Raw genomic sequence first — 25,881 nt, 5'->3', positions numbered from 1 at the left:
CTACGATTAGAGAATGTAATATCTACTTAATCAATCATGCGCCAATTAATGCCGTGAGCTCGACTGTGGTCTGGGGGATGCCCGACCTCTTTTGCGATTGACTCTAATTATTCATAACATAAGAGTCATCTGGATTCTGGATCATAGCTTTAACCTGGCTAATTTTCACGCGCATCTTAGCCAGAATGCGTAAAATTGAGCCGGCCGCAGCGTATTACCTGGAAATCGGCGTTTCGCTATTCTACTGTTATTTGCTTTTAGACAGATGGGCTAAGGTTTCCCTGAGTAAATACTGGGCAAGCACTACCTTCTGCTGAAAATCTGGATACTTCGCCTATGATGACACACAGGCTTCAAAATCATTGAGATTTTTAAGCCCGTTCATCCTTGGTTCTGAGGGGAACTCTCAAGTTTAATATGGGACGACCCCTTCTACTCCATCAAGAATGGCAAAGTGGATGCATATATTACGGAGTGGCCTGTTTAACACGTCGGAATTGAGCTAACGTTTTTCCGACTTAACCTTACGGGATCGTTCTAAGATTTATCCAGGGTTGAGGACAGTCAATTTCGAAACTCCAACTACCTTTAATATAGCTAAGTGTAGTCCATTTGAGCTTCTCCTACAGGGAAAGCTACTTCTTTACCTAACCTTACATAGTTTTTCGCCATACCAAAGGTGTTAAGCTCAATTCTGGTTAAAACAATTATTTTGAATCTATATCGGCCATCCGCAGTGGTCTTATAATTTCTTGGAATGTGTTTCCGGTATAAAAAGCTTTCCAACGAAAGCTTGTGTGCTTTAGCAGATTGCGACGCTTTCTAATCTAGTACCTCACATATCGTAATAAGAGGACGGCATGACTCTCCATAGTGTCTCCATAGATAGCCCTGCCAGCTTGACACATATTTTGGAGAGCTGAAGAGCAAGGCGAGTCAAACCAACGGTGCAAGTAGTCAAATAAATAATTCCTCCGACAGTCGGACTAATCATAAAATGTCCTAGTACCAGAGCCGAATAGCACGAAGAGATTGTGGCACATTTTTAACAGCTTTATCGGGGTCGGCTATGAAAATTCTTCTTTTTGAATCATTTGCGTTTCATTTCACTGGATAAAGCTAATAGCGTAAAGAAGATCGAGAAACTTCAGGAAGTCTAGGCTCTCATTAACCTCAGAAAGTATTTTAAACTACACTGATCTTAGAGGAAGTGATTTCTTGACACTAGATCTTATAGTTTTCTCAGACTGCAAGTAGAAGTTCACATGCATTAACTATCATTTCTACAAATACATATGGCTATACTTTTCTCATTTTTCTTTACAGATGTCGATGGCAATGGTGGTGGTCCTAACGGTTATGACACACATGAAGAAGGTACAATGATTTTTTACTCACCTTACACGTCCGCGGCCTAAGTTTCTTTGACATTTGAATGTATTTTACAGTTCACAAACCGCACACTCGATCACGTTCTCAAAATCCGGCAAATGTTGTTGGTGCCTTTTCATGTCACTACGAAGGCAATTGGTATCGCGATGGTGATGAGTTTAGTAGCGAAAGTAATGGCTGCATACATTCTTGCAGTTGCATAGAGGGCAAGGTTATCTGTCGTGAACCAGAAAATTGCACAACTGAACTTCAACCCCCATTTCAATTTCCACCCACTACAACAACTACTTCTACAACTACTACAACGACAGAGCGTAATGTTGAACCCAGCGGTGGAGATAATGCGTATGCTGGCGTTGCTACTGGCCCACGTGGGCTACCTGGTTATCCCGGCGCACAAGGTCGTACTGGGGAAGTTGGTATACCTGGTTCGGCAGGTAATCCAGGTGTGCCGGGTAATCCAGGCGCTCCAGGTCCAATACCAGATATGAGTTTTTATCATCAACAATTAGCGGCTGAATATGCGAATTCCGATAAAGGACCGAGTTCTCCAGCATTTGTGCCTGAGTTTCAATATCTACAATCTTCTGTTGGGCCGGTTGGACCACGTGGCCCGCCTGGAAACTCTGGGCCTTCTGGGCCACAAGGATTTCAAGGAATGCGCGGTGAGCCTGGCGAGCCTGGACCGCAGGGCCCACCTGGTTTGATGGGACCACGCGGTTTGCCTGGAGCACCCGGTAAGGATGGTATGCCTGGTGAGGATGGCGAAGCTGGTATGCAAGGTGCTGCGGGCACACCGGGACCGAGAGGTTTACCTGGTATGCCGGGTATTCCTGGCTTAAAAGGACATCACGGTTTGCCTGGTATTGATGGTTCGAAAGGTGATCAAGGTGCACCTGGTGAGAAGGGTAGCACTGGACCAGTGGGTGGCGTTGGTCCTACGGGACCACAGGTAAGTGTCGTTTGGAAGTATGCTTTGCTAACAAAATTTCATATATTATTTGTTATGTGACAGGGTCCAGCTGGTCCACGAGGAGAGCGCGGACGTGAAGGAGCGCCCGGTCCTCCGGGTGCGCGAGGTTTGGATGGCAGTCCAGGAACTGCAGGTCAACCCGGTTCAATTGGCAAACCTGGTCCACCCGGTTTTCCTGGCAGCCAAGGTGCTAAAGGCGATTGGGGACATCCAGGCCCCAAAGGGGATCAAGGACTGCAGGGTCCGCGAGGTGAAGCTGGTCGACCTGGTGTTGCTGGTGAACCTGGCACGCCAGGACCTCCGGGTAAAGATGGTTTACTTGGTGAGAAAGGTTCAATGGGTGCACCTGGCATAGCAGGGCCTCAAGGTTTTCCTGGACCTCGCGGTCCTGATGGCATAACCGGAAGTCCAGGAGAGGCAGGCATAAAAGGTACACCCGGTCAACCAGGCGAGCGTGGCTATAAAGGTAAGATATTAAAGATTTTTTGGGTAACACACTGTTTAAACCAAAATGTATTTAACAGGTGATCAAGGTATTAAAGGCGAAGGTGGACAACCAGGCCCACGTGGCTTACCAGGCACCGTAGGGCCAGAAGGTAAACGTGGAAAACGAGGTATGCGCGGACCAACTGGCCCATCAGGACCGACTGGCGAAAGAGGGCCGCAAGGCTTGACTGGCGTGCCTGGTCCCGAGGGACCTATTGGACCCAAAGGTACAACAGGAGATCGAGGTATTCAAGGTCCACACGGCATAAAAGGAAGCACTGGTGATGTTGGCCAACCTGGTACACCCGGACTTCAAGGCTTACGTGGATTGCCTGGACGAATCGGACCACCAGGAAAAACTGGACCAGTGGGTGAGAGGGGAATAGCTGGAGCTGATGGCAAGCCTGGTGAACAAGGACCGCAAGGTTTACAGGGATTGCCTGGACCAATGGGTATTCCTGGTGACAAAGGTTTTACAGGTGAGTCTGGAAAGAATGGTGAGCCAGGTCCACCCGGGCCCCAGGGGCCCCATGGTGATAGCGGAAAAGATGGCCTGCCTGGGGCGCAAGGCCCACGTGGACCACCTGGACAAGATGGTGAACGTGGTGAGCCAGGTACTGCTGGCCCAAGAGGTTTTCAAGGACTTCCTGGTGTAGCTGGTACTCCAGGCGCTCCTGGAAAGGATGGATCAGCGGGACCCCCCGGGCCCCAAGGCCTTTTAGGACCAATTGGAATTCGTGGCGAACGTGGCTATCCTGGAGAAAGGGGACCAGTCGGCCAACCAGGCACACCGGGCGAACGTGGTGAACCAGGTTTACCTGGACATGATGGACCACCAGTAAGTTAACAAAACAAAATTCTTGCGTTTTTTTACAAACAACTATTTGTTTTTTTTTTTTTATATTTTTTTAGGGCGCTCCTGGGCAAGCCGGTTCGAAAGGACATATTGGAGCACCAGGAATGTTAGGACTTCCGGGACCAAGGGGATTATCGGGTTTGCCTGGCGTGAAGGGAGAACGAGGTAGCAATGGGCCCTTAGGACTAGAGGGTCCACCAGGTCGTCCTGGTGACCGGGGCCCTCAGGGAATTGTGGGCCCACCTGGAGCACCAGGTGAGTCTGGAGAACGAGGTGAACAAGGAAATGCCGGACCGCCAGGTGAACAAGGTGCAGCAGGTGGACCTGGTGAAAGGGGACCAGCAGGATTACAAGGACCACCAGGTTTTCCAGGAGCACCAGGCTTAGCAGGTTTGCCAGGAGCTAAAGGTGATCGTGGGTTGATGGGAATAAAAGGTGAACAAGGCAATACAGGGCCACATGGAGCACCCGGTGAGCAAGGTCCACAAGGTCCGGTTGGCTTGAGTGGTTCGAAGGGTGCACGTGGTGAACCAGGTTTAAGAGGAGAGCCAGGTCTAAGTGGTCTACCTGGACGCCCCGGTGATCAAGGGCAACCAGTAAGTTTTCCGAAGTTCACACTATAGAAAATATTAAGTTGTTATTTTATAGGGACAACCAGGAGGCCAAGGCTTACCAGGAGTAGCAGGGTTCCCGGGAGCAAAGGGAAATGCTGGAGAGCCTGGTCGACCAGGAAATCCAGGATCGCCAGGTTTGCAAGGTGCGCAGGGATTAGAGGGGCAGAAAGGTGATACAGGAAATGATGGACCGGCTGGACCAGCAGGTAATCCAGGTCCACCTGGAAATGTTGGCGAACGTGGAATGCCAGGTTTACCTGGCCCTCCAGGAGCAGCAGGTTTACGTGGTCTTAGAGGAGCAGTAGGCGAGGCGGGACCACAAGGGAAGCCAGGAAAGGATGGTGTACCCGGACCGCAGGGCTTACAAGGTATGGTTGAAGTTTGTCGAATTGATAGAATGCACTCTCTTCATAACTAGTGTTTTCGTAATTTTATTTATTGCAGGACAGCAAGGCGCACCAGGACCAATGGGAGAGTCTGGACCTGAGGGTCCAGCTGGAAAACCTGGACCACAGGGTATTGCTGGACGTACTGGTGATAAGGGACCACAAGGACAACAAGGAAATCCAGGCCCACCAGGTAATCCTGGCCTACCAGGGCCACCAGGTACAATGGGACCAATGGGTGTACAAGGAGAACATGGACTTAAAGGAGATACAGGTTTACCAGGAGTAGAAGGACCGCAAGGATTACGAGGAAAACCTGGGCCACCAGGTGTAGAGGGAGCCAAGGGTGACACTGGTGAAGCTGGTCCTAAAGGTGTCAAAGGTCATCGTGGTCTAATCGGTCTGCAGGGTATGCCAGGTCAGGCAGGTCTTAAGGGTGACGTAGGTCCACCAGGTATACCCGGCCAACCTGGAAAGTTAGGAGAGATGGGCATGCGTGGTCCACAAGGACGCGACGGCAATCCGGGACAACCGGGTCCACCAGGGCCGGCTGGACCGCGTGGATTTAGTGGAAATGAAGGTCATCCAGGTCCCATTGGGCCAGCTGGGCCTCCTGGACCGCCAGGTCCACCTGGGGAATCGGTTGGCTATGATGTAGCAGCTCTTACTGCATTGCTTAATCACGGCCAAACAAAGGGGGTAGATGTACAAAGTGATCAACCAAATCTTTTACCTGATGGACTTTCCGAGGAAGAAAAAGAAGCAATGGTAATCAAAGCTTTTGAACACTTGAAGGCATCCTTTGAAAGATTACGCAGGCCTAACGGACAACAAACGGCGCCTGCCAAAACATGTCGTGATCTCTTTGCGGCATATCCTGACTACAAATCTGGTGAATATTGGATAGATCCGAATGAAGCTGATCCACGCGATGCTATTTTGGTTTATTGTGATCGTGAGACAAGAGCTTCTTGCATATTGGCCAAACCACAAGAAACGCCGGTGCTAAGTTATCAAGGAGACGAGAAAGAGACGTGGTTGAGTGAAATGCCTGGTGGTATGAAAATCAACTATAAAACAGACTCGCATCAATTGGGTTTCTTGCAATTGCTGTCGGCAAAGGCGACGCAAACGATCACTTTCAATTGCCGCAACACAATTGCCTATTTGGATGAGGACAAGTCGCAAGATCGGTAAGTGATCGAAATTTGTCTTTATTTTATGTGTGTTTTGTTGTTATACTTTCTTTGTAAAATTTACAGGAAAGGCTTGAAATTGTTGTCTTGGAATGATGCTGAGCTTACGCCAAAGGGGCCGCTGCGTTTGCGCTATGAGGCTGAAGTTGATGAGTGCAGGGTAGGTTCAAGTTGCAGTTATTCCAGTCTGCTATTTATTACTATTTTTTTAAACGGTTTTCTTTCTCTTTCTAGCATCGCTCAAAATCGTGGGCGAAAACGGTAATTACTTACAAAACTGAGAAGCCACAGAGGCTGCCAATTGTTGATGTTAAAATCAGAGATGCTGGCGAGGCTAATCAACAGTTCCGCATTGAATTGGGTCCAGTGTGTTTTTATAATTAATTTGCGAAATTATTCACTCTCTCCTAGTTTTAAGATATTCTTTAAATTGTTAAAAAATTTAGTACGGATTTTTAGTTTTTAACATTTTTTTAAGCAAGAGACTCTCAAAAGCATTTTTTCGTAAGTTTAAACATTTTTTTAAGCTCAATTTAAATGCTTATAGATTTCCTTATATGTAACTCTAAATTGTTCGTATATTTTTAAGATTAATACATATGTATCTTCTAATAAAAAAATGCAAATTTTTGAGGATTTTTTTTTATATATAGCGTACGCTATAAGATCATCCCACCTTCCAAAAAACATATTTTTTTGATGAGGAACACAGGCAAAGCAATAAAGAAGGGTTACAAGGGATAAATTGACATAAGATTAGCGGAAAAAACGTAAATTGACATTATGACTACTTCAAATGGCCATAAGATCAATTGACTTTATGGCCACTTCAAATCCTCACAAAGTCAATAGAACTTATTACCTTTCTTAATTTGCTTAATGCCAATTAGGGAATTTCCGTTTGACTTTATGACCATAGCCATATACAACAAGTAAGGAAGGCTAAGTTCGGATGTAACCGAACATTATATACTCAGCTCAGAGCTTTGGAGACAAAATAAGGGAAAATCACCACGTAGGAAAATTAACCTAGGGTAACCCTGGAATGTGTTTGAATGACATGGGTATAAAATGGAAGGTATTGAAGAGTATTTTAAAAGGGAGTGGCCCTTAGTTGCATATGTGAAGGCGTTTTCGAGATATGGACCAAAATGTAGACCAGGGTGACCACGAACAGTATTTCTGCCATGATTCCAAGGGCTTTTGATTTCGCCCTGCAGAACTTTTTCATTTTCTTCTACGTAATATGGTAAGTATCACACTCATTTTACACAGTTCTTTCCAAAGTTATATTTTGCATAAAAATAAAATAATTAAAAAAAAATTTTTTAGTTAAACGGTTTTATTGAAAACAATATTTACATGAAATAATAATAATACGAAAAGCTAGAAAATAATTAGGTAGGTCCTAGGTACTAGTCATCACACTCCTTATCAATCTAGGGCGTTGATCAGACAATTAAATAAAAGCGTTGGGCCATTGTACAAAATTTTACTAATTTTCTATTATGCGTCATATAGGTCAACCCACCTACCAAGTTTCATCGCTTTATCCATCTTGGGTAATGAATTATCGCACTTTTTCGGTTTTTCGAAATTTTCGATATCGAAAAGTGGGCGAGGTTGTAGTTCGATTTCGTTCATTTTAAATAGCGATCTGAGATGAGTGCCCAGGAAATTACATACCAGATTTCATTAAGATACCTCAAAATTTACTTAAGCTGTCCTGTTTACGGACAAACGGACGGACGGACATGGCTAAATGAATTTCTTTTTTCGTCCAGATCATTTTGATATATAGAAGTCTATATCTATCTCGATTAGTTTATGCCGTTACGGATTAACGTTATGTGAACAAAATTAATATACTCTGTGAGCTCTGCTCAGCTGAGTATAAAAATTTAAGATCAGCAAAAAACCTCTGTAGGATGGACGCACTGATAAGCCCGCCACAATTCAATGAGATACCGCTGAAGAAAATTTGATACAAAGAAAGACTGCAGACTAGACACAATGAACTTAAGTGCATATACTTGAATATTAACAGCATAGTATCAAACAAATGTGAACTGGAAGTGTTGGCTGAAGTACATACACCAAGTATCATATTATGTTCGGAAACGTGTACAACGAAAGATGTTGAAGACAGCGAATTAGAAATAGCATCGTATAATATGGTTAGATGCGACTCGCACAGCAGGCATACAGGAGGAGTACTAGTGTATGTTCATAGGACAGTGGAGATAAATGTAATTTATAATGCTAGTGTCAATATGAACTTATGGTGCATTATAATAAAATTGAAAAAGGTCGATAAAAAGTGGCAAATAGGGGTTCTGTATCATTCACCAAGCACAAGTGATGCAGCGTTTATCGAGTACCTAAATGAAATATTAATCGATAAATTTGAAAGAAGTAAATGTAATATACTAATCGGGGATTTTAATATAAACATGAACTACATATCAACATATAGTACAAAATTGAATGAGATATTTTCTGTGATGGGTATGACCCAAAAAGTAGAATTTAATACTCGAATTACAGATGCAAGTGCATCTAAAATTGATTTATTATATTCAAATTCAGATGAAATACAGTGCAATAATTTGCCTGCATACAAAATTTCAGATCACGAAACAATAATGTTCAATATTAAAACGGCTAAATCATACCAGATGAGAATGACCAAGAAAATCACAGCTTGGGATAAATATAATAGTGAAATTTTAATAAGCATCCTGAGATCATGTAACTTCAACATAAATGAAAACCTACTAATTGATGAGAAAGTCGAATTAGTGAACAACATAATAATGCAAGCAATGGAAAGTTTAACGTATGAAAAAGAAGTTCATATCAAGCTTATGAATAAATGGTACGACAGAGAACTGGCGCAAATGAATAAATGCAAATATAATAATTATAAGCTTGCGATACAAACAGGTGATTGGAACGAATATAAAAATATAAATCGTATCTACAAAAAGCTAGTAAAAATAAAGAAAGTTAAATATATGGAAAATAAAGTCGAAATGAATGAAAATAACGCTAGAGAAATGTGGAAACATCTTAAGCAAGCGGTTTGCTTAACGAGAGATAACGAAGGGATTAAAAAGGCGATAATAGATGGTATGATGGTAGAAAATGAAACTGAGCTGGCAAATGGTCTAAATAGGTTCTTTATAAATAGCGTAATAGAAATTAATAACATCATAGAACCTTGCCGTATAGCACTAAGTGATGTACAAGTCAATTCTAGATTAAAGTTTGCCAAAATAACAACAGATGAAGTTATTAATATTCTGAAAGAGTTCAAATATAAAATAGGCGGCAGAAAACTTATATCTGATGGAGTACTTAAAGATTGTATATCGTGTACAGGATATTTCTACGCACAAATAATCAATAACAGCCTAGAAGAGGGTCTTGTACCAGAAAAGTGGAAAACGTCAACGGTGATACCAGTGGAAAAAGTTTAAAAGACAGTAAAACCTGAAGAACTTAGACCCATAAACACCCTGCCTAGTGATTGTAAAATACTTGAAGCTTATGTTAAGAACCAGTTAACGAAATACCTTGAAGATAATAATATACTAGCCCACCAGCAGTCAGGCTTTAGAAAGAAACATTCATGTGAGACAGCTCTTAATTTGGTGATACATGACTGGAAAGAAGAGTTAAATAAAAAAAAAGTGAGACCTCAAACGAGCTTTTGAAACAGTGGATAGGGAGATCTTAATCAAAAAAATGGAACGTATTGGTATAACTGGTATAGAACTTGACTGGTTTCGCAGCTATTTGAAGCAGAGGAGACAGAAAACGGTTATAAATACCGTGATGTCTGATGAATTGGAAGTACCCATAGGGTTACCACAAGGCTCAGTTTTGGCACCGATACTGTTCTTAATTTATATTAATGATATAGTTAACGCTATTGAAGGTTGTGAAATTAAACTATTCGCTGATGATGCATTAATAATGATTAGTGAGAATAATATTAATTCTGCACTTTCTAAAATACAACATGAACTGAATAACCTGTATAAATGGTTGTGCGGAAATAGACTGAAACTTAATATAAATAAAACGAAATTTATGATAATAACAAGGAGGAACGTTAATGAGGATATAATTGGTTTAAAAATAAATGATGAAAGCATACAAAAAGTTGACAGTATAAAATATTTGGGAATTATAATTGATAACAAACTCAAGCTTGAAGAACATATAAACTACACAGTCCAGAAAGTTGCGAAAAAAATTAGGGTTATGCAGAGAACATCCAAATATATTCAAAAAAAAGTACAAAATAATTATATATAAGTCCATTATAGAACCGCACTTTGTAAACTGCCCACATATTCTATTCATTGTGTCAGACAAAGAAAGAGATAAACTTCAAAAGATGCAAAACAGATGTATGAGATTTATTCTTAAAAAACCTAGAGATACTCGTACGGCTGATATGCTGAGAAGTTTGAACTGGTTAAGTGTAAAGCAAAAGATTTTTTTTTCACGCTATGAAGTTTATATTTAATATTAAAAGTGAAAATGTACCTGAATATCTAAGTAAAAACGTAGTATTAGTTAAGCAAACACATAACATTAATACAAGGAATAAACACAATTTCAAACTGCCTTTATTCAGAACTGAAATAGATCAGCAAAATATTTTTTATAAAGGTCTAAAAAGTTTCAATGAACTGCCTATAGATATAAAAAGTTGTAATGAAATCGGGTCTTTTAAAGCAAAACCTTATGAATATTGTAAAACCTTAGCAATGAGATAGTAAATTGTAATATAATTTAATTTATGAATTAGGCTTTTTTGCCGTAATAAATAAATGAAATGAAATGAAATGAAATGAAATAAGACTAGACGGTTAGTCGAATAAGCACTTCTTAGTTCGAAATAATCCTCACGGGCCCAGCTTCCAAACCAATTTTGGGCAATAACGAAACTTTTGGCCGAATAAGTTTTTCATATCCTAAAGAGGGGCTCATTGGGCTAGTTTTTTCCGATTTTCAATAGAATAAGGCCACAGGAGAAGGAGCGCGGTATCCGAAAGTTTTAAACTAAAGAAATTCTCTTTTCCTTGGACTGAACAAAACCAACGGATCCCGAAAACCATCCAGAAAAGTTACGAAATGACACCGACGGAATCCTGGGATGATCCCGAGAACTATCCCGAAATAGTCCCGAAAATGCCCTGATAAGATCCCGAACGAATCCCAAAAACCATCCAGAAATGATGCCGGCAAGGTTGCCAAGTGATTGCCAAATAGTCCCGAAATTTCCCTGGCGGGATCTCGAAATCCATCCAGAAATGATCCCGGAATAGTCCCGTAAAAGTCACGAAATTATCCTGGTGGGATTCCGAAAACTATACAGAAATGATCCTGTAGCAGTCCTGAAATTACCCCGAAATAGTCTAGAAAAAGTCTTAAAGTTACCCCGATGGGACCCCGGAAACCTTCTAGAAATAATCCCGAAATGACCCTGATGGGATCCTGGACGAATCCCGAAAACCATCCAGAAATGATCCCGTAAAAGTCCCGAAACGCCCTCGACATAATCCAGAAAAAGTTCCGAAATTACCCCGACGGTATCTCGGACGGATCATACTTAACTTTCGTTCAACAGTTGTTAAAACTGTAATACGTGGAGGTGCGAAACAAAATAATTGAATATGTGATCACTTGACAAAAAGGGAATTGAATTTATGACCATTTCGGAATAGCGGGAAGCCCAAAATGCCAGTTGACATTACTCCGCTCTACATGGACCCACAAGTAATACTATGGCAGACGCAAAGAAAGGTGTTCTTCTACCTGGCTATGGTTACAATGTCCTTGGTGATGACTATACGAGAAATTAATGGGTCAGTCTGGCTTTCATTACCCATCACTCAGCGCAGTAAAATCTATTCGTTACTGACATCACTCGTAAAAATAATAACTTATACATGTTGATAACTCCGGTTTGCGTGGATATCGCCTTTCTAAGTATTTGTGCGTTATTCACTTGCCGAAATTGTTTATTCCGACCTTAAAACACATCATCCCAGCATATCAATTTGCCAGCTCTTCATAGAGTAAAATGCTTTGTCGCGAAAATAGATGCTATTTCGTTCAGCGCAGCGAATGGAGTCTCCCAAACCACGAACCATTCTAACACTACTTAGTCCCAAACCTTCACTACAAACGCTAAGTGGGGCAGCTGTCTCGTTACCTACTAATGTCTGACTGGGAGCTTGAGTTTCGCATGCCCATCGATTCGACCTTCTTGTTCTTCTTGATACTTTGAAGTCTGGGGATGTAAGTTCACTCTTACGACAGGCATGCCTCCTGTGGGTATATTCTAAGCCCCCTAATCCACTGGGGAGATTGACTCCGCATAGAATTGCACTATAACCGTTGGTAAAATTCGGGAAATCCGGAAACCTTAGTGAGAAAAGGGGACTATCTGTGACAATCAAATCCTCTTACTCAAGCCAAATGGGAAGAACATTCAGTATACTTTGTTTTGTTAACTACGATGCTGTTGTTTGTTTTTTACAGCATCTAAGCAGATTTTGTCTTACTTTACTTCTCACAAGCAAGCAAATGTATTTCTTTCTGCCTCAGAAAGACTTTGAACACTGTAATTTGATTTGAATGCGACTAAATCTGCTTATTTAGTATTCACAGGAACATGCTTTCAATAAAATATCCTTGTTTCAATACATATGTTTATTTGTATGTATTAGGGTCCTTACGAATATTCGAATTCGATTATGCAAATCACTTTTAAAAGATCCGTATTCGCGTTCTCAATGTTTGATGCATACGAAAAAAGTTATTTATATTTTTTCTAGATATTTTACAAGCTTTTCATCGCGTATGGCATGACGGACTTCTTTATAAAGCAAAATACACCCTCTCTATAAACCACTTCTTATTTATACAATCATATCTCAAAGATCGTTATTTCTTCGTTAAACAAGATGTGGAGCAGACTGCCATTTATGAGTGCTTAGCAGGCGCCCCGCAAGGCAGTGTAATGGGCCCAATACTTTATCTACAGTACACGTATGACCTCCAAATAGCAGAAGGCGTCACTATAGGCACGTCTGCCGTTGATACTGCGGTGCTGGCCGTTGATCCTAACCCTTGCGTGGCTTCACTCAAGCTCCAAGGAAGTTTAAATAAAATTACCCATTGGCTGAAAGAATGGAGGATCAAATCCAATGAATCTAAATCCGTTCAAGTGACGTTTACTACCAGACGTAACACTTGCCCACCCGTTAAACTCAACGATATTAATATACCGCAAAGCGACGAAACAAAGTACCTTGGTATGCACCTCGACAGAAAGTTAACTTGGAGGACCCACATATTCAACAAAAGAATACCCCTTGGTATCAAACTAAGAAATCTGTACTGGCTTATGAACCGAAATTCACAATTATCAGTTGATAACAAAGTCCTGCTTTACTCAGCGATCATAAAACCTATTTGGAATACAACTGTGAGGAACTGCAGCAAACTAAAACATAGAAATTCTTCAAAGATTCCAATCGAAAACCCTTAGAATGATTGCAAATGCACCCTACTATGTGACTAACAACCAGCTACACCAGGATCTAAAAGTTGAAACCATAGCTGAAGAAATAAAAAAGTATGCTATTTCATACAACACGAAGCTTATAACTCACCCCAACCCATTCATTCTAGCCCTGTCAGCAAGACCAACTAATTTCACGCGTCTGAAAAGAAAGTCAAACACAGATGAAATCTTAAAAAAAATGGTTGCAGTACAAGAGCATCCATCCATGCCCACCAAGTTTATTAAGTGGTATTAATAAATTCTTAAAAAAATGGATGCACTTCTGAGAGCAATCCATCCATGCCCATCAAGTTTATTAAGTTTAATTAATTATGAATTACTTTTAAAAAACCAAAAATTTGTTAGATGTATTCTATGTATACAGCTGGCAAAATATATTGGATGCTAAAAAAAGAAAAAAAAAAGAAAAAAAATAAGAAATGTTCTGCTGGAGTTAGAACTTTTGCACCAAAGTCAAGCAAAGCGTCTCAGAAGGCTGTATAACACTGTGTGTTGTTGAGATGTCGAGTTGACACAGACATTCGAGTTACTGGTGCATATACGCTATTTCGTGTTACCATTGCGCAATATAGCGCCAGCAACACCAGACTAGTAAAAATTCTTTCTGAGCTAGCAACACTTCACGTACGGCTGTTTAAAGCTTGAGGAAACTCGGGTTCATATGCTTGAGTTTTTCGAAAAAAAAGAACAAATTCAATGTAGATTGGGAAAAACGGCTTTATTTATTCAAAATCTTTATATTTTGTTCTGTAATACCAACCAAAGTAAGCTTTAGCTACGTTAGAGTGCTTCTTGGCTTTTGGAATATTGACCTATTTTAAAACAAGTTGGTACAAAATAGTGGAATAGCAACTTAAGTGAAACAGATGTATACAATATCGATGTACTTTATGCAAAACAATGTCTATTTTGTTCTATATTTCTTTAATTGATAAATTTTGAGGTGAATATTAAATACTAAATTCAAAGCAAAATCTGGCTCTTATGGAGGCAGAATTTATGTGGTTCAAAACCTACAAAGACCTCTGACGGACCACTTCGAATAAAGTTATAAAAGTGCTGCGCAATATCCAAAATCGCAACCAACAGCCACAGTTCTATTATTTATTGCTTTCTCATGTTCACATGTTATATTAGCAGCACTATCGATATCAGCTCAGTGACGTCAGTAGCGCCAATAACACCAAACTCGTGTTCGATACACAAATATCATTTGATTCAATGGCGCATATAATGCCACCAATTCACTGTGTCAAATATTCATTTTGTATTATTGCGCTGGTGTCATTGAGCCAGCACCACAAAAAATCTGCCACTACCCAGTCTTAAGTGTCTGGCCAACTATGCACGAAGTAACAGATTGCATTTTTCTAAATCAAATCTTGGAACAAGTGCAGATCTACACACGGAAGATCATGTCTCAAATAGTATTCTTTGAAATTAGTTTTCTTTTATTATATCTAAAATTATATATTCGCAGCATCACTACCATAGAGGAATGACTTTACCAGGCTTTCAATAAAAGTTCGTTTTCTTGGGGAACCTGAAAACATTTCTAAAAACCAAAAGCTCCAATTTTTTTAAATGTGCAACGAGCCTTCATTTTGAATGATCAGAAATAGTTATTGGCTTTGGGTATCTTTTCTTTTGGACATAGAAAATAAACACTGAAAAAAAAAAATACATAATTTCAAATTAGACATTAACAAGTAAGGAAGGTTAAGTTCGGGTGTAACCGAACTTTACATACTCAGTTGAGAGCTATGGTGACAACATAAGGGAAAATAACCATGTAGGAAAATAAACCGAGGGAAACCCTGGAATGTGTTTGTATGACATGTGTATCAAATGAAAGGCATTAAAGAGTATTTTATGAAGGAGTGGGCCATAGTTCTATAGGTGGACGCCATCTAGGGATATCGCCATAAAGGTGGATCAGGGTTGACTCTAGAATTTGTTTGTACAATATGGGTATCAAATGAAAGGTGTTAAAGAGTATTTTATAAGGGAGTGGGCCATAGTTCTATAGGTGGACGCCATTTAGGGATACAGCCATAAAGGTGGATTAGGGTTGACTCTAGAATGCGTTTGTACGATATGGGTATCAAAAGAAAGGTGTTAATGAGTATTTTAAAAGGGAGTAATCCTTAGTTCCATAGGTGGACGCCGTTTCGAGATATCGCCACAAAGGTGGACCAGGGGTGACCCTAGAATTTGGTTGTACAATATGGGTATCAAAGGAAAGGTGTTAATGAGTATTTTAAAAGGGAGTAATCCTTAGTTCCATAGGTGGACGCCGTTTCGAGATATCGCCACAAAGGTGGACCAGGGGTGACCCTAGAATTTGTTTGTACAATATGGGTATCAAAAGAAAGGTGTTAATGAGTATTTTAAAAGGGAGTGATGCTTAGTTCCAAAGGTGGACGCCGTTTCGAGATATCGCCATAAAGGTGGACCAGGTGTGACTCTAGAATGCGTTTGCACGATATGGATATCAAATGAAAGATGTTAAGGATTATTTTAAAGCGGAGTAATCCTTAGTTCCATAGGTGGACGCCGTTTCGAGATATCGCCGTAAAGGTGGACCAGGGGTGACCCTAGTATTTGGTTGTACAATATGGGCATAAAACGAAAGGTGTTAATGAGTATTTTAAAAGGGAGTGGGCCTTAGTTCTATAGGTGGACGCCGTTTCGAGATATCGCCATAAAGGTGGACCAGGTGTGACCCTAGAATGCGTTTGTACAGTATGGGTATCAAACGAAAGATGTTAATGAGTATTTTAAAAGGGAGTAATCCTTAGTTCCATAGGTGGACGCCGTTTCGAGATATTGCCATAAAGGTGGACCAGGGGTGACTCTAGAATGTGGTTTGTACGATATGGGTATCAAATTAAAGGTATCAATGAGAGTTTTAAAAGGGAGTGGTGGTAATTGTATATGTGAAGGCGTTTTCCAGATATCGACCAAAATGTGGACCAGGGTGACCCAGAACATTATCTGTTGTATACCGCTAATTTATTTATATATGTAATACCTGCCAAGATTTTAAGGGTTTTTTATTTCGCCCTGCAGAACTTTTCATTTTCTTCTACTTAATATGGTAGGTGTCACAACCATTTTATAAAGTTTTTTCTAAAGGTATATTTCGCGTCAATAAACCAATCCAATTACCTCACCATATTTCATCTCTTTTTCGTATTTGCTATAGAATTATGGCATTTTTTTCATTTTTCGTAATTTTCGATATCGAAAAAGTGGGCGTGGTCATTGTCGGATTTCGTTCATTTTTCATACCAAGGTAAAGTGAGTTAAAGTAAGTACGTGAACTAAGTTCATTAAAGATATGTCGATTTTTGCTCAAGTTATCGTGTTAACGGCCATGCGGAAGGACAGACGAACGACTGTGTATAAAAACTGGGCGTGGCATTAGCCGATTTCGCCCGTTTTCACAGAAAACAGTTAGCATCATAAAATCTATGTCCCTACCAAATTTCAAAAGGATTGGTTAATTTTTGTTCGACTTATGGCGTTAAAAGTATCCTAGACAAATTAAACGAAAAAGGGCGGAGCCACACCCATTTTGAAATTTTCTTTTATTTTTGTATTTGGTTGCACCATATCATTACTGGAGTTGAATGTTGACATAATTTACTTATATACTGTAAAGATATAAAATTTTTTGTTAAAATTTTACTTAAAAAATTTTTTTTTTAAAGTGGGCGTGGTCCTTCTCCGACTTTGCTAATTTTTATTAGGCGTACATATAGTAATAGGAGTAACGTCCCTGCCAAATTTCATCATTATATCTTCAACGACTGACAAATTACAGCTTGCAAAATTTTAAATTACCTTCTTTTAAAAGTGGGCGGTGCTACGCCCATTGTCCAAAATTTTACTAACTTTCTATTCTGCGTCATAAACTCAACTCATCTACCAAGTTTCGTCGCTTTATCTGTCTTTGGTAATGAATTATCGCACTTTTTCGGTTTTTCGAAATTTTCGATATCGAAAAAGTGGGCGTGGTTATAGTCCGATATCGTTCATTTTAAATAGCGATCTGAGATGAGTGCTCAGAAACCTACATACCAAATTTCATCAAGATACCTCAAAATTTAATCAAGTTATCGTGTTTACGGGCGAACGGACCGACGGACATGGCTCAATTAAATTTTTTTTCGATCCTGATTATTTTTATATATGGAAGTCTATATGTATCTCGATTCCTTTATATATGTACAACCAACCGTTATCCAATCAAACTTAATATACTCTGTGAGCTCTGCTCAACTGAGTATAAAAATTTTCTAATACTATATTTTGATTTCTGAGTGAATTATATCCCATCTCGTCTGCCGCCCCCAAAACGCTTTATCTCGGAAAACTTTTCGAAAGCACAATATTTCAGCATTTGATTGAAATGCCTTATCTGAACATGAATTCAATAAAAATTGACATCGGATAGAGTGTTTTTGAAAAATATTTTGAGATAGGGTGTTTTCGAACTAGCATCCGAGATAGTTGATATGCCACTCAGTCGTCGATGTCCAAGCAGCTTTTCATATTTTTTATTGCTTTACTTGCTCTTATTAACATAGTTTTATCTTATCACTCTCTCTTTACTCATCCCTTTCTCTCTCTCCCCCTTTGCTCCTTTCCCCTTTTAAATCATCTATTTTTTCTTAATTTTTCTTCATCTGATTTAGTTTATGTTTACTCACTGGATTATGTTACTTTCACAATCGGCCAACTACATAAGCGAACTTTTGTTACTACTTTCGTATGTTTAAGTATTATTGAATTTGAGTTTATTTGCTTTCACTATTAATGTTATGCGAATGCTGTAGTACTCACATGTTTGTGCTCTTTACAGTTGTAATATGTTTGATTGGAAATCGCTGACATAAAGCTTACAACATTGAGCGGATTGCATACAAAAACACAATAATCTTGGAAACATGTGTACTTTTGTGAGTATCTATGTATGTGACACATTTCTCTCTGTGCCTGTAGTTCCTTTAATTTTCCAAATGCGTGTACACAGAAAAGTAAGTACTTTTCAGGTATATATCGCTCATTTGCAGCAAAGACGTCATAACTCAAAAAACATGACTTTTGAGTTAATAACCTATAAACGTGCCCAATATCATGATCTATGTTATATAAAAAAATCTTCGTGATCAGTTAAAAATTTAGCACGTGTTATAAAAATGAAAATATGCGCAACATATGGCAGTTAAAATCTTAGAATGGCTCTCGTGGAAAATTGTGTTTTTTGAGTAATGACGCTATTGACGTAAATGAGCGATATGTTGTTCAAGTATTTCAAAATATGTAGGTTCATATGTAAATAGCAGTCTAAACACCTGATTAGTATTTACTTGTAATTAAGTTGTAAGAAATGCGCATATAACAAAAATTGCAAAAAAACATAGAAATTTGGAGATATTAGTTTTACTTGCTTGCACAAATTTATTGCATGATTTTTAAGAAAAGTTAGCATAACTCGTAAATATTCCGCATATAACAGCATCATTACGAATAGAAAGAGCAAAAGTGATCCTCAGATAAATCCACCAAAACGCGTTTGATCTCAATACCGGGTATTGTCCGGCGAAACTCGTTCTTAAAGTCAAGTACCCTAAACTCGCAGTAGAGGAATGCCACCTCTCCAGGAAGACGCGCATCACTCTAGCTTAACTTCGAGCTGGTAACAATTTAAACTCTCACTTATACAGAATCAACTCCGACATACATAAGGTATGTCCTGCTTGTAATGTATTCCCACATGACACCAACCATCTTTGCAATTACAATGTCTACCCAACGCCGCTAACAACCCTTTCTCTCTGGTCCATTGCTGTTGAAACTGTAAGTTTCCTTGTATTCCCGTTCGAGTATATTAGTGACAATTTGTGAGTAGTCGCACCTCTTGAATGGCGCGAAGCACTGCACAGTGGCCGGTTCCATAGGCCAAAAATAAAAAAAAATCAAAGTGAAAAATTTGTCACCAATTATGTCATTAGTATCTGTTATTAGAACAGCCTTTTAAAAGGTATATTTGTTTTTGTTGTATTCGAACTGTACTCTTTAAGAATAGCTTCAAAAGTGAGGTTATGGTATTAGTTGGTTTTTGCAGTGTGAGCAAGTTAAAAATAAAGTGCAAGTTTAAGCTATTTAAAAATACATAAAATATCATTGTATTGAAATAAGTAGAAATGGGTATTGAAGTCAAAGGTCTTTACTTCATTTTGAAATAATTTTAGTGTTTTTAGCTTGTTGTTTTTTTTTTTTTTGTCATTTAAAATTTCACCAGTGCCTTTATTAGTGTTTATTTGCACAAATATTTCAATTTCAGCTAAAGTTTTAGTTGGGTTGCTCACCGATCCTCACGTTGGGACTTATATCTTATTATTAGTCAAAGTTTCAAGATTCTAAGGTGTTAATATCAGCTGACACTTTTTGCCACTAACTATGTTTTCTGATAGCGTCACCCTGATAAATTATTGTCGTATGTTATAGTTGCTCACGTGTAACATAGGACGTTATTTTATCCAGTCGACGATATGCAAATGTAAACTTTTGTGTGTGTGTTTGTTGTTTTGTTATTGTTATGTATACAATATCTTTTAATAACTTTAATTTCTTTATTTAATCCTATTAAACATTGTATTTGCGATAGACACATCTTACCACTTTTCCCCCCACATCTACTTACTTTTTGTATGCATGCGGTGAAAGTGGGTAGTTGCGGGTCGGTACGAAGGTATCAACCCCACCACTTTTATGAAAAAATCATTCTCATATACATATTTGTAAAGCTGAGACCAAAGTTTCACGTTGATATCTCTACTGAAAGTATTTTTGGCCACCAACTCCATATAAGGCCGACCAGTGTGCACTGCTACAATAACAACAACAATAAATCTTTACAATTTTTCTCGAGTAATGTAATTAGAATGTAAAAAAGTTTTTCACAGCTTTTTACTGTACTGTGAATTTTTAATAAATGCTAATAAACGTAAGACGCGATAACCTTCGAAGAGATCTAAGGCCGAGCTTATCTTCCAATTTGCGTCGTGCTCCTATTTTTTTTCCTACATATTGGCGGGATGGGACCTACTTGTTTAATGCCGACTCCGAAAGGCATCTACAAGGCAGATGAGTTATCACTGAGAGCTTTTCATGGCTGAAATACACTCGGAGTGCTTGCCAAACACTGCCGAGGGGCGACCCCGCTTAGAAAAATTTTCTTCTAATTGAAAAGCTTGTTTCTAGAGTTTTTGATGTTGCTTTTTCCAGGGCGTGACACCAGGATATTCGGTGTGGTAGGCGGAGCACGCTACCATCACACCAAATGCTAATAAAAGTGTAAAATCCGAATAAATTGTTGATCACCCAAAAACTATGATTTAATAATTGCATACAATAATTAATAATATTTCAAACGAAGCAGTGGCTTACATTAACACATTCATTAAGGCTCTATTTAGATTTACATTTTTAACGAATTTTAACTTTTTCATTATAATGAGAATGTGCAATATTAAATTTCTAATTTCCGTGCGTGTCACGCATTAATTTTTACGCATTTGTGAGTCATTAATAAACATTTTGAATTACACAAATGATTAAATATGTATCAGCCTCTACAAAAAAACAATATAACAAAATTCTCTAAAACAAAATAAATAAAAATTGGTGCGTGTACTTAGTATATAGGCGCGTTAGAAGTAAAACTTCTTTGGTACTAAAAATAGTTTTCAATTGCATCCAAATAATTAGTTACAAAAAAATAATTAAAAGCTGGCAAAGGATAGTCGACAAAGTCAATAAATTTCAGTTTAAATTTAAAAATTAAATAAATTTTTATTTTATACATAAGTATAACCTAAGTTCGCGAATTAATCGAATGTTATTATTTTTTTAATTTTATCAGTAGCTTATAATAAAAAGGGCTGCCTGGTTCCTGGTTCACTTTTAGGAAAAAATATCGTTAATATCAATCTTACCAAAGGTCTACCTATGTACTAGAGTGTAAGCAGTCTCTGGACAGAATCCGGACAGGGAGAAGAATACATCTATAATGGATCCCAGGGCATATGGAAATAGATGGGAATGAAAAAGCGTACGAACTAGCTAAAAAGGGCGCATCCCTTGAAGCTTGCTCGGTAGGTGTCCCAATTAAATTGGGCGAGATTAAGCGAAGGCGAGAGGTGCACATGATCGACCAAGCGAGAAAGACGTGGGTTCAAGCGCGGGGCTGTAAAGTGTCGAAGATTATGTGTAGGTCTTACAACCTTAGACTAACAAGTTGTTTCTATCATTAAAAAGAGAGGACTGTAGACTTATGACGTGTATTCTGACTGGACACTGCCTTCTGGCGTCACATGCCTTTAAATTAGGCTTGGTCAGTGATAGCAGATGTAGGAAGTGCGGGTTGGAGGAGGAAGCGATAGAGCACGTTTTGTGCTAGTGCCCTGCACTTGCCAGGCTAAGACTCCAGCTATTAGGAGTGATAGAGCTGTCCGATCTAGAAGCAGCAAGTGGCTAAAGTCCTAGGAAGCTTCTAGTATTTGCCAAGAGTACGGAGTTATTTTATAACATAGGTCCTGGTTTTTGATAGGGTTTTTCACTTTGGTTGTGTTTAAGCGACTTAAACTATGACTTTTTTCTTTCGTTTGTTTCATTAGCCATTGAGTGTGCTTGTAATTCTCAACTTGTTAGTGAAATATTCTAAAGATATAGTTTTAGTTTTTAAATTAAAATTGAGGTTCTTCGAGTAGAAGATGGGATGCCAATACCTCAGAGCCCAGCGCTCGCCTCCATATCACATTTTTTAAGGGTTCTTCAAATAGAAGATGAGGTGGCTCATTAGAGCGATACCTCAGAGCCCCCAGTGCTCGCCCCAATGAATAAATACAAGAGGTTCTTCAAATAGAAGATGAGGTGGCTCATTAGAGCGAAACCTCAGAGCCCCCAGTGCTCGCCCCCAATGAATAAATACAAGGGGTTTTTCAAAGCAAAACAAGGTGGCTCATCCCGCAGCCAATACCTTGGAGCCCCCAGTGCTCGCCCCCCAATGAATAAATACAAGGTGTAACAGGTACATAGTGACCTCTCTCTAAACAAATTTAAAAATAACAAACAAATACATTAAAATAAAGATATCATAAATAAGGTGTACCGATGCTTTGCATCGTCCCGTATTTTAAATACACCATAAACAAAGTAAAATAACATACAGTCCATTAAAATAGTAATTTATAAAATAAAAAAGATAATAAATTAAAAAAAATGCTTGCTTGCAGTGGGCTTTGAACCCGCAACCCCAAACGTGTGAGTCGGGTACGTCATCCACTGTGCCAAGACTCATACGCCTACAAGCGCATCAAATTACTCCCTTATAACTCACACTAAACTGCTCGCCCTCAACTGCCCCACGCTTAGCTACTTTGGTTGTTAAAACAAACTTCTGGTAACACTACGGACTCAATCAGTCTATGTGAGGTCCTCATAGACCGGCCAGTTCAACCTACCTACCTTCCTATGTACCAAATTTCAGGCAAATCGAACCATGAATAGAATTTGTTCGAATTTGATTCGCCCCTGATTCACTTGCTGAAAAGTACGGTCACAAGAACAGACAGATTAAATCTCCTTAGTGCACCAAAAAAATAGAACTTTTGTTTAAGAATTTTACCGACACGTAAAAAATGTTTAAGGAGCGAGTATTTTTAAAGAGATTTATGCATTCTTAACCACTAATAACATAAACACGCGTAAATGTGTACATATATGTGTCAAGCTGATATGAAATGAAAATACATACATACATACATTCAAGCATACTTATAAATGCACTCCCGAAGCTAGAAAACGATAGCGGGTGCTGCCCTTCTTCACCATTTGATTTAATTCAACATGTATATAGGTGACGCATAATGTGCTGTGGTGAAAGTCCCACTCAAAACAAGTTTGCTCGTACAGCTCACAGCGAACATACACACAAACCGAATTTTCAATATACATACTACTTTTTTGTTAAATTTTTGACAATTTCACTTTCATAGTTTTTTTATAACGCGCCTAAAGAAGTGTAACTTCAAAGCACATTATAACAAAATTTTCTCCAAAAAAAAATTTATGTTTTATTTGACTGAAAATATTTGATTGCACGTTGCATGCAACACATGCACAATTGCAATTTTCGTTCACACTCAATGACAGTCAATTATGAATTTTAATTTGGTGCGCTTTTTGGCATGCTTGCCATTGTGTACGAATTTCATTTATGTAAAATTTTGATCAAAGCTTGAAAATTTTGTTTTTGTTTGCAATGTATCACGTAAATAGCATCAAAATAACAAACCCATAACAAAACTTAAAAAAACGACAGTAAATAATTGAAATTTAAACGAGATTTTGTAAAATCTCATATTGATTGATGATTGTTGAAAACAGACGCCATTTGATCTGTCCACTAAAATGTTGTTGGTGGTTATTAGATTACGTATACGCCATGTCCAGCGTGGCACATGCACTAACATATATACAAACATTGATACGTTTTCGATAATTTTGCGCGAATTAGGTTTTGACAAGAGTCAGTGGCTCAAACAATGTGGATATATGAATATTTATATCTATATATGTACATATGTATAAATAAAATGGAATTATCAAGGGAATTAGTGTTATTTGTTTAATAGGTTATGAGAACTCAATTGTACATTATTTACAATAATAACGGTTGCAAAATGTGTTGATATAAATTGTACGCGAATTTATGTAAGTAATTAATATTGATTGTCCGTATGATAAGTAATTTTTTAATTGTGTTACAGATAAAACTATTGTTGGAATTTTCACATATTACATACATTTTTTTTTAAACAAGTAACTGTGTGCAACGACAAAGTAGGTAAGGTAATATTGAACTGGCCAGTCCGCGAGGACATCACATATACTGAAATAATTCCTAAGTGTTACCAGAAGTTTGTTTAACAACCAAACTGAAAAAACCTTATCAAAAAACTAGGAGCAATGTTATAAAATAAGTCCTTCCTCTTAACAAATACTGGAAACTCCCAAGAACCTATGCCACGTGTTGCTACTAGATGTGATAGCCGTATCATTCCTAAAAGCTGGATTCTTAGTCTGGCACATGCAGCGCACGAGCACAAAACGTGATAGATCGTTTTCTTTTCCAACTCGCAATTCATATATTTGCTAGCACTGATCAAGCCGAATTTAAAAGCATGTGAAGCCAGAAGACATTATCTAGTCAGAATTCTCGTCATGAATTTACAATCCTCTCTTTTTTATGATAGTAGTAACATTTTTAAGTAAAAGGTTGTAAGACCTACACATGATCTTCGACACTTTACCACTTGGTAGATCATCTGTAATTGGTACGTCTACAAAGCAATATTCAAGAGATGCGCCCTTTTTAGCTAGTTCTTCCACTTTTTAATTTCTATATATTCCATATGCTCCAGGATCCAATATGCTTATCCTTGTACTGATTCTTTCCAGTGATTGCTTACACTCTAACACACTTTTAGATGCTCTGCTATGCGAGATTTTTTCCATAATTCCTGCTTGGCTGTGTATAAAAAAGCCCTCAGTTTAAGCTTTTTGCTTCCAGTGTTTTTACTGCTTTGGCTATGGCTTCTACTTCTGCCTGAATAACGCTACAGTGATCTGACAGACTGTAGGAGCTGTTTATTTCCGGATCAGCACAGTATAGCGCAGATCCTACTCCTTCTACTACTTTGGAACCATCGATGTACACTTGTATCGACTCGTCCGTCATTGCCACTATCGAGGTTGTCTTCAGAGCTCCTGCAAAGCTAAGCATTGATAGCCTGGTTCTTTTTGTTTGGCTATCCACAAAACAACGACTCCACATTATAGGAGAGGCTTTGCTATCTCTGTAAATACCCAATGAGAGAGAGGGCAATAAATCACACGTACATTCATGCGCTCTTTTACATGCATAAAGTGCCGTCTAGGCCTTCTTCACTCCCTTCTCCACGTTGAGCTGCCACGACAACTTACTGTTCTGAATGGTTCCTCGACATTTTGTGCAATATTTCTAAACCTCTCCTAACTTAAGCCCATTTTTGGACCTTGTACCTCTTAGTTGGCGCTCAGGTATGTATGACCTTATCGTTGGAAGGTACTTTCCAATTATGACAATTGCAACTTCATTGTCGTACGCTGATAGTTTGATGGAAACCTCACCTAACCACCTCAGGAGTTGTTTGATAACCAGCGTCCACTGCAGAGGTGACAACACTGCGCCCTTTTGATAATCACACCTTTTATATTTAAATTCTCATGCAGAAAAGCGTGTCAAAATGT

The 25,881-nt window shown here is 38.9% G+C and overlaps 1 protein-coding gene across 3 annotated transcripts in view; it reads left to right on the top strand.

The window, feature by feature from the left end:
* The window catches only part of LOC137243439 (collagen alpha-1(II) chain-like), a 32,548-nt gene extending 26,014 nt beyond the window's left edge, over window positions 1-6,534 (top strand). For all 3 annotated transcript variants that reach the window (XM_067771213.1, XM_067771214.1, XM_067771215.1), the window contains exons 3-11: window positions 1,327-1,377; window positions 1,449-2,344; window positions 2,408-2,831; window positions 2,890-3,689; window positions 3,764-4,303; window positions 4,356-4,689; window positions 4,766-5,900; window positions 5,970-6,063; window positions 6,138-6,534. In XM_067771213.1, coding sequence (XP_067627314.1) covers window positions 1,327-1,377; window positions 1,449-2,344; window positions 2,408-2,831; window positions 2,890-3,689; window positions 3,764-4,303; window positions 4,356-4,689; window positions 4,766-5,900; window positions 5,970-6,063; window positions 6,138-6,287 — 4,424 coding nt within the window. In that variant the 3' untranslated portion in view covers window positions 6,288-6,534. The remainder of the gene's footprint in view (window positions 1-1,326; window positions 1,378-1,448; window positions 2,345-2,407; window positions 2,832-2,889; window positions 3,690-3,763; window positions 4,304-4,355; window positions 4,690-4,765; window positions 5,901-5,969; window positions 6,064-6,137) is intronic.
* Window positions 6,535-25,881: the final 19,347 nt, after the last annotated feature.

Source organism: Eurosta solidaginis, chromosome 3 (assembly GCF_040869045.1).
Source record: "Eurosta solidaginis isolate ZX-2024a chromosome 3, ASM4086904v1, whole genome shotgun sequence".
Taxonomy (NCBI): domain Eukaryota; kingdom Metazoa; phylum Arthropoda; class Insecta; order Diptera; family Tephritidae; genus Eurosta; species Eurosta solidaginis.
This window is presented reverse-complemented; position numbering and strand designations above follow the sequence as displayed.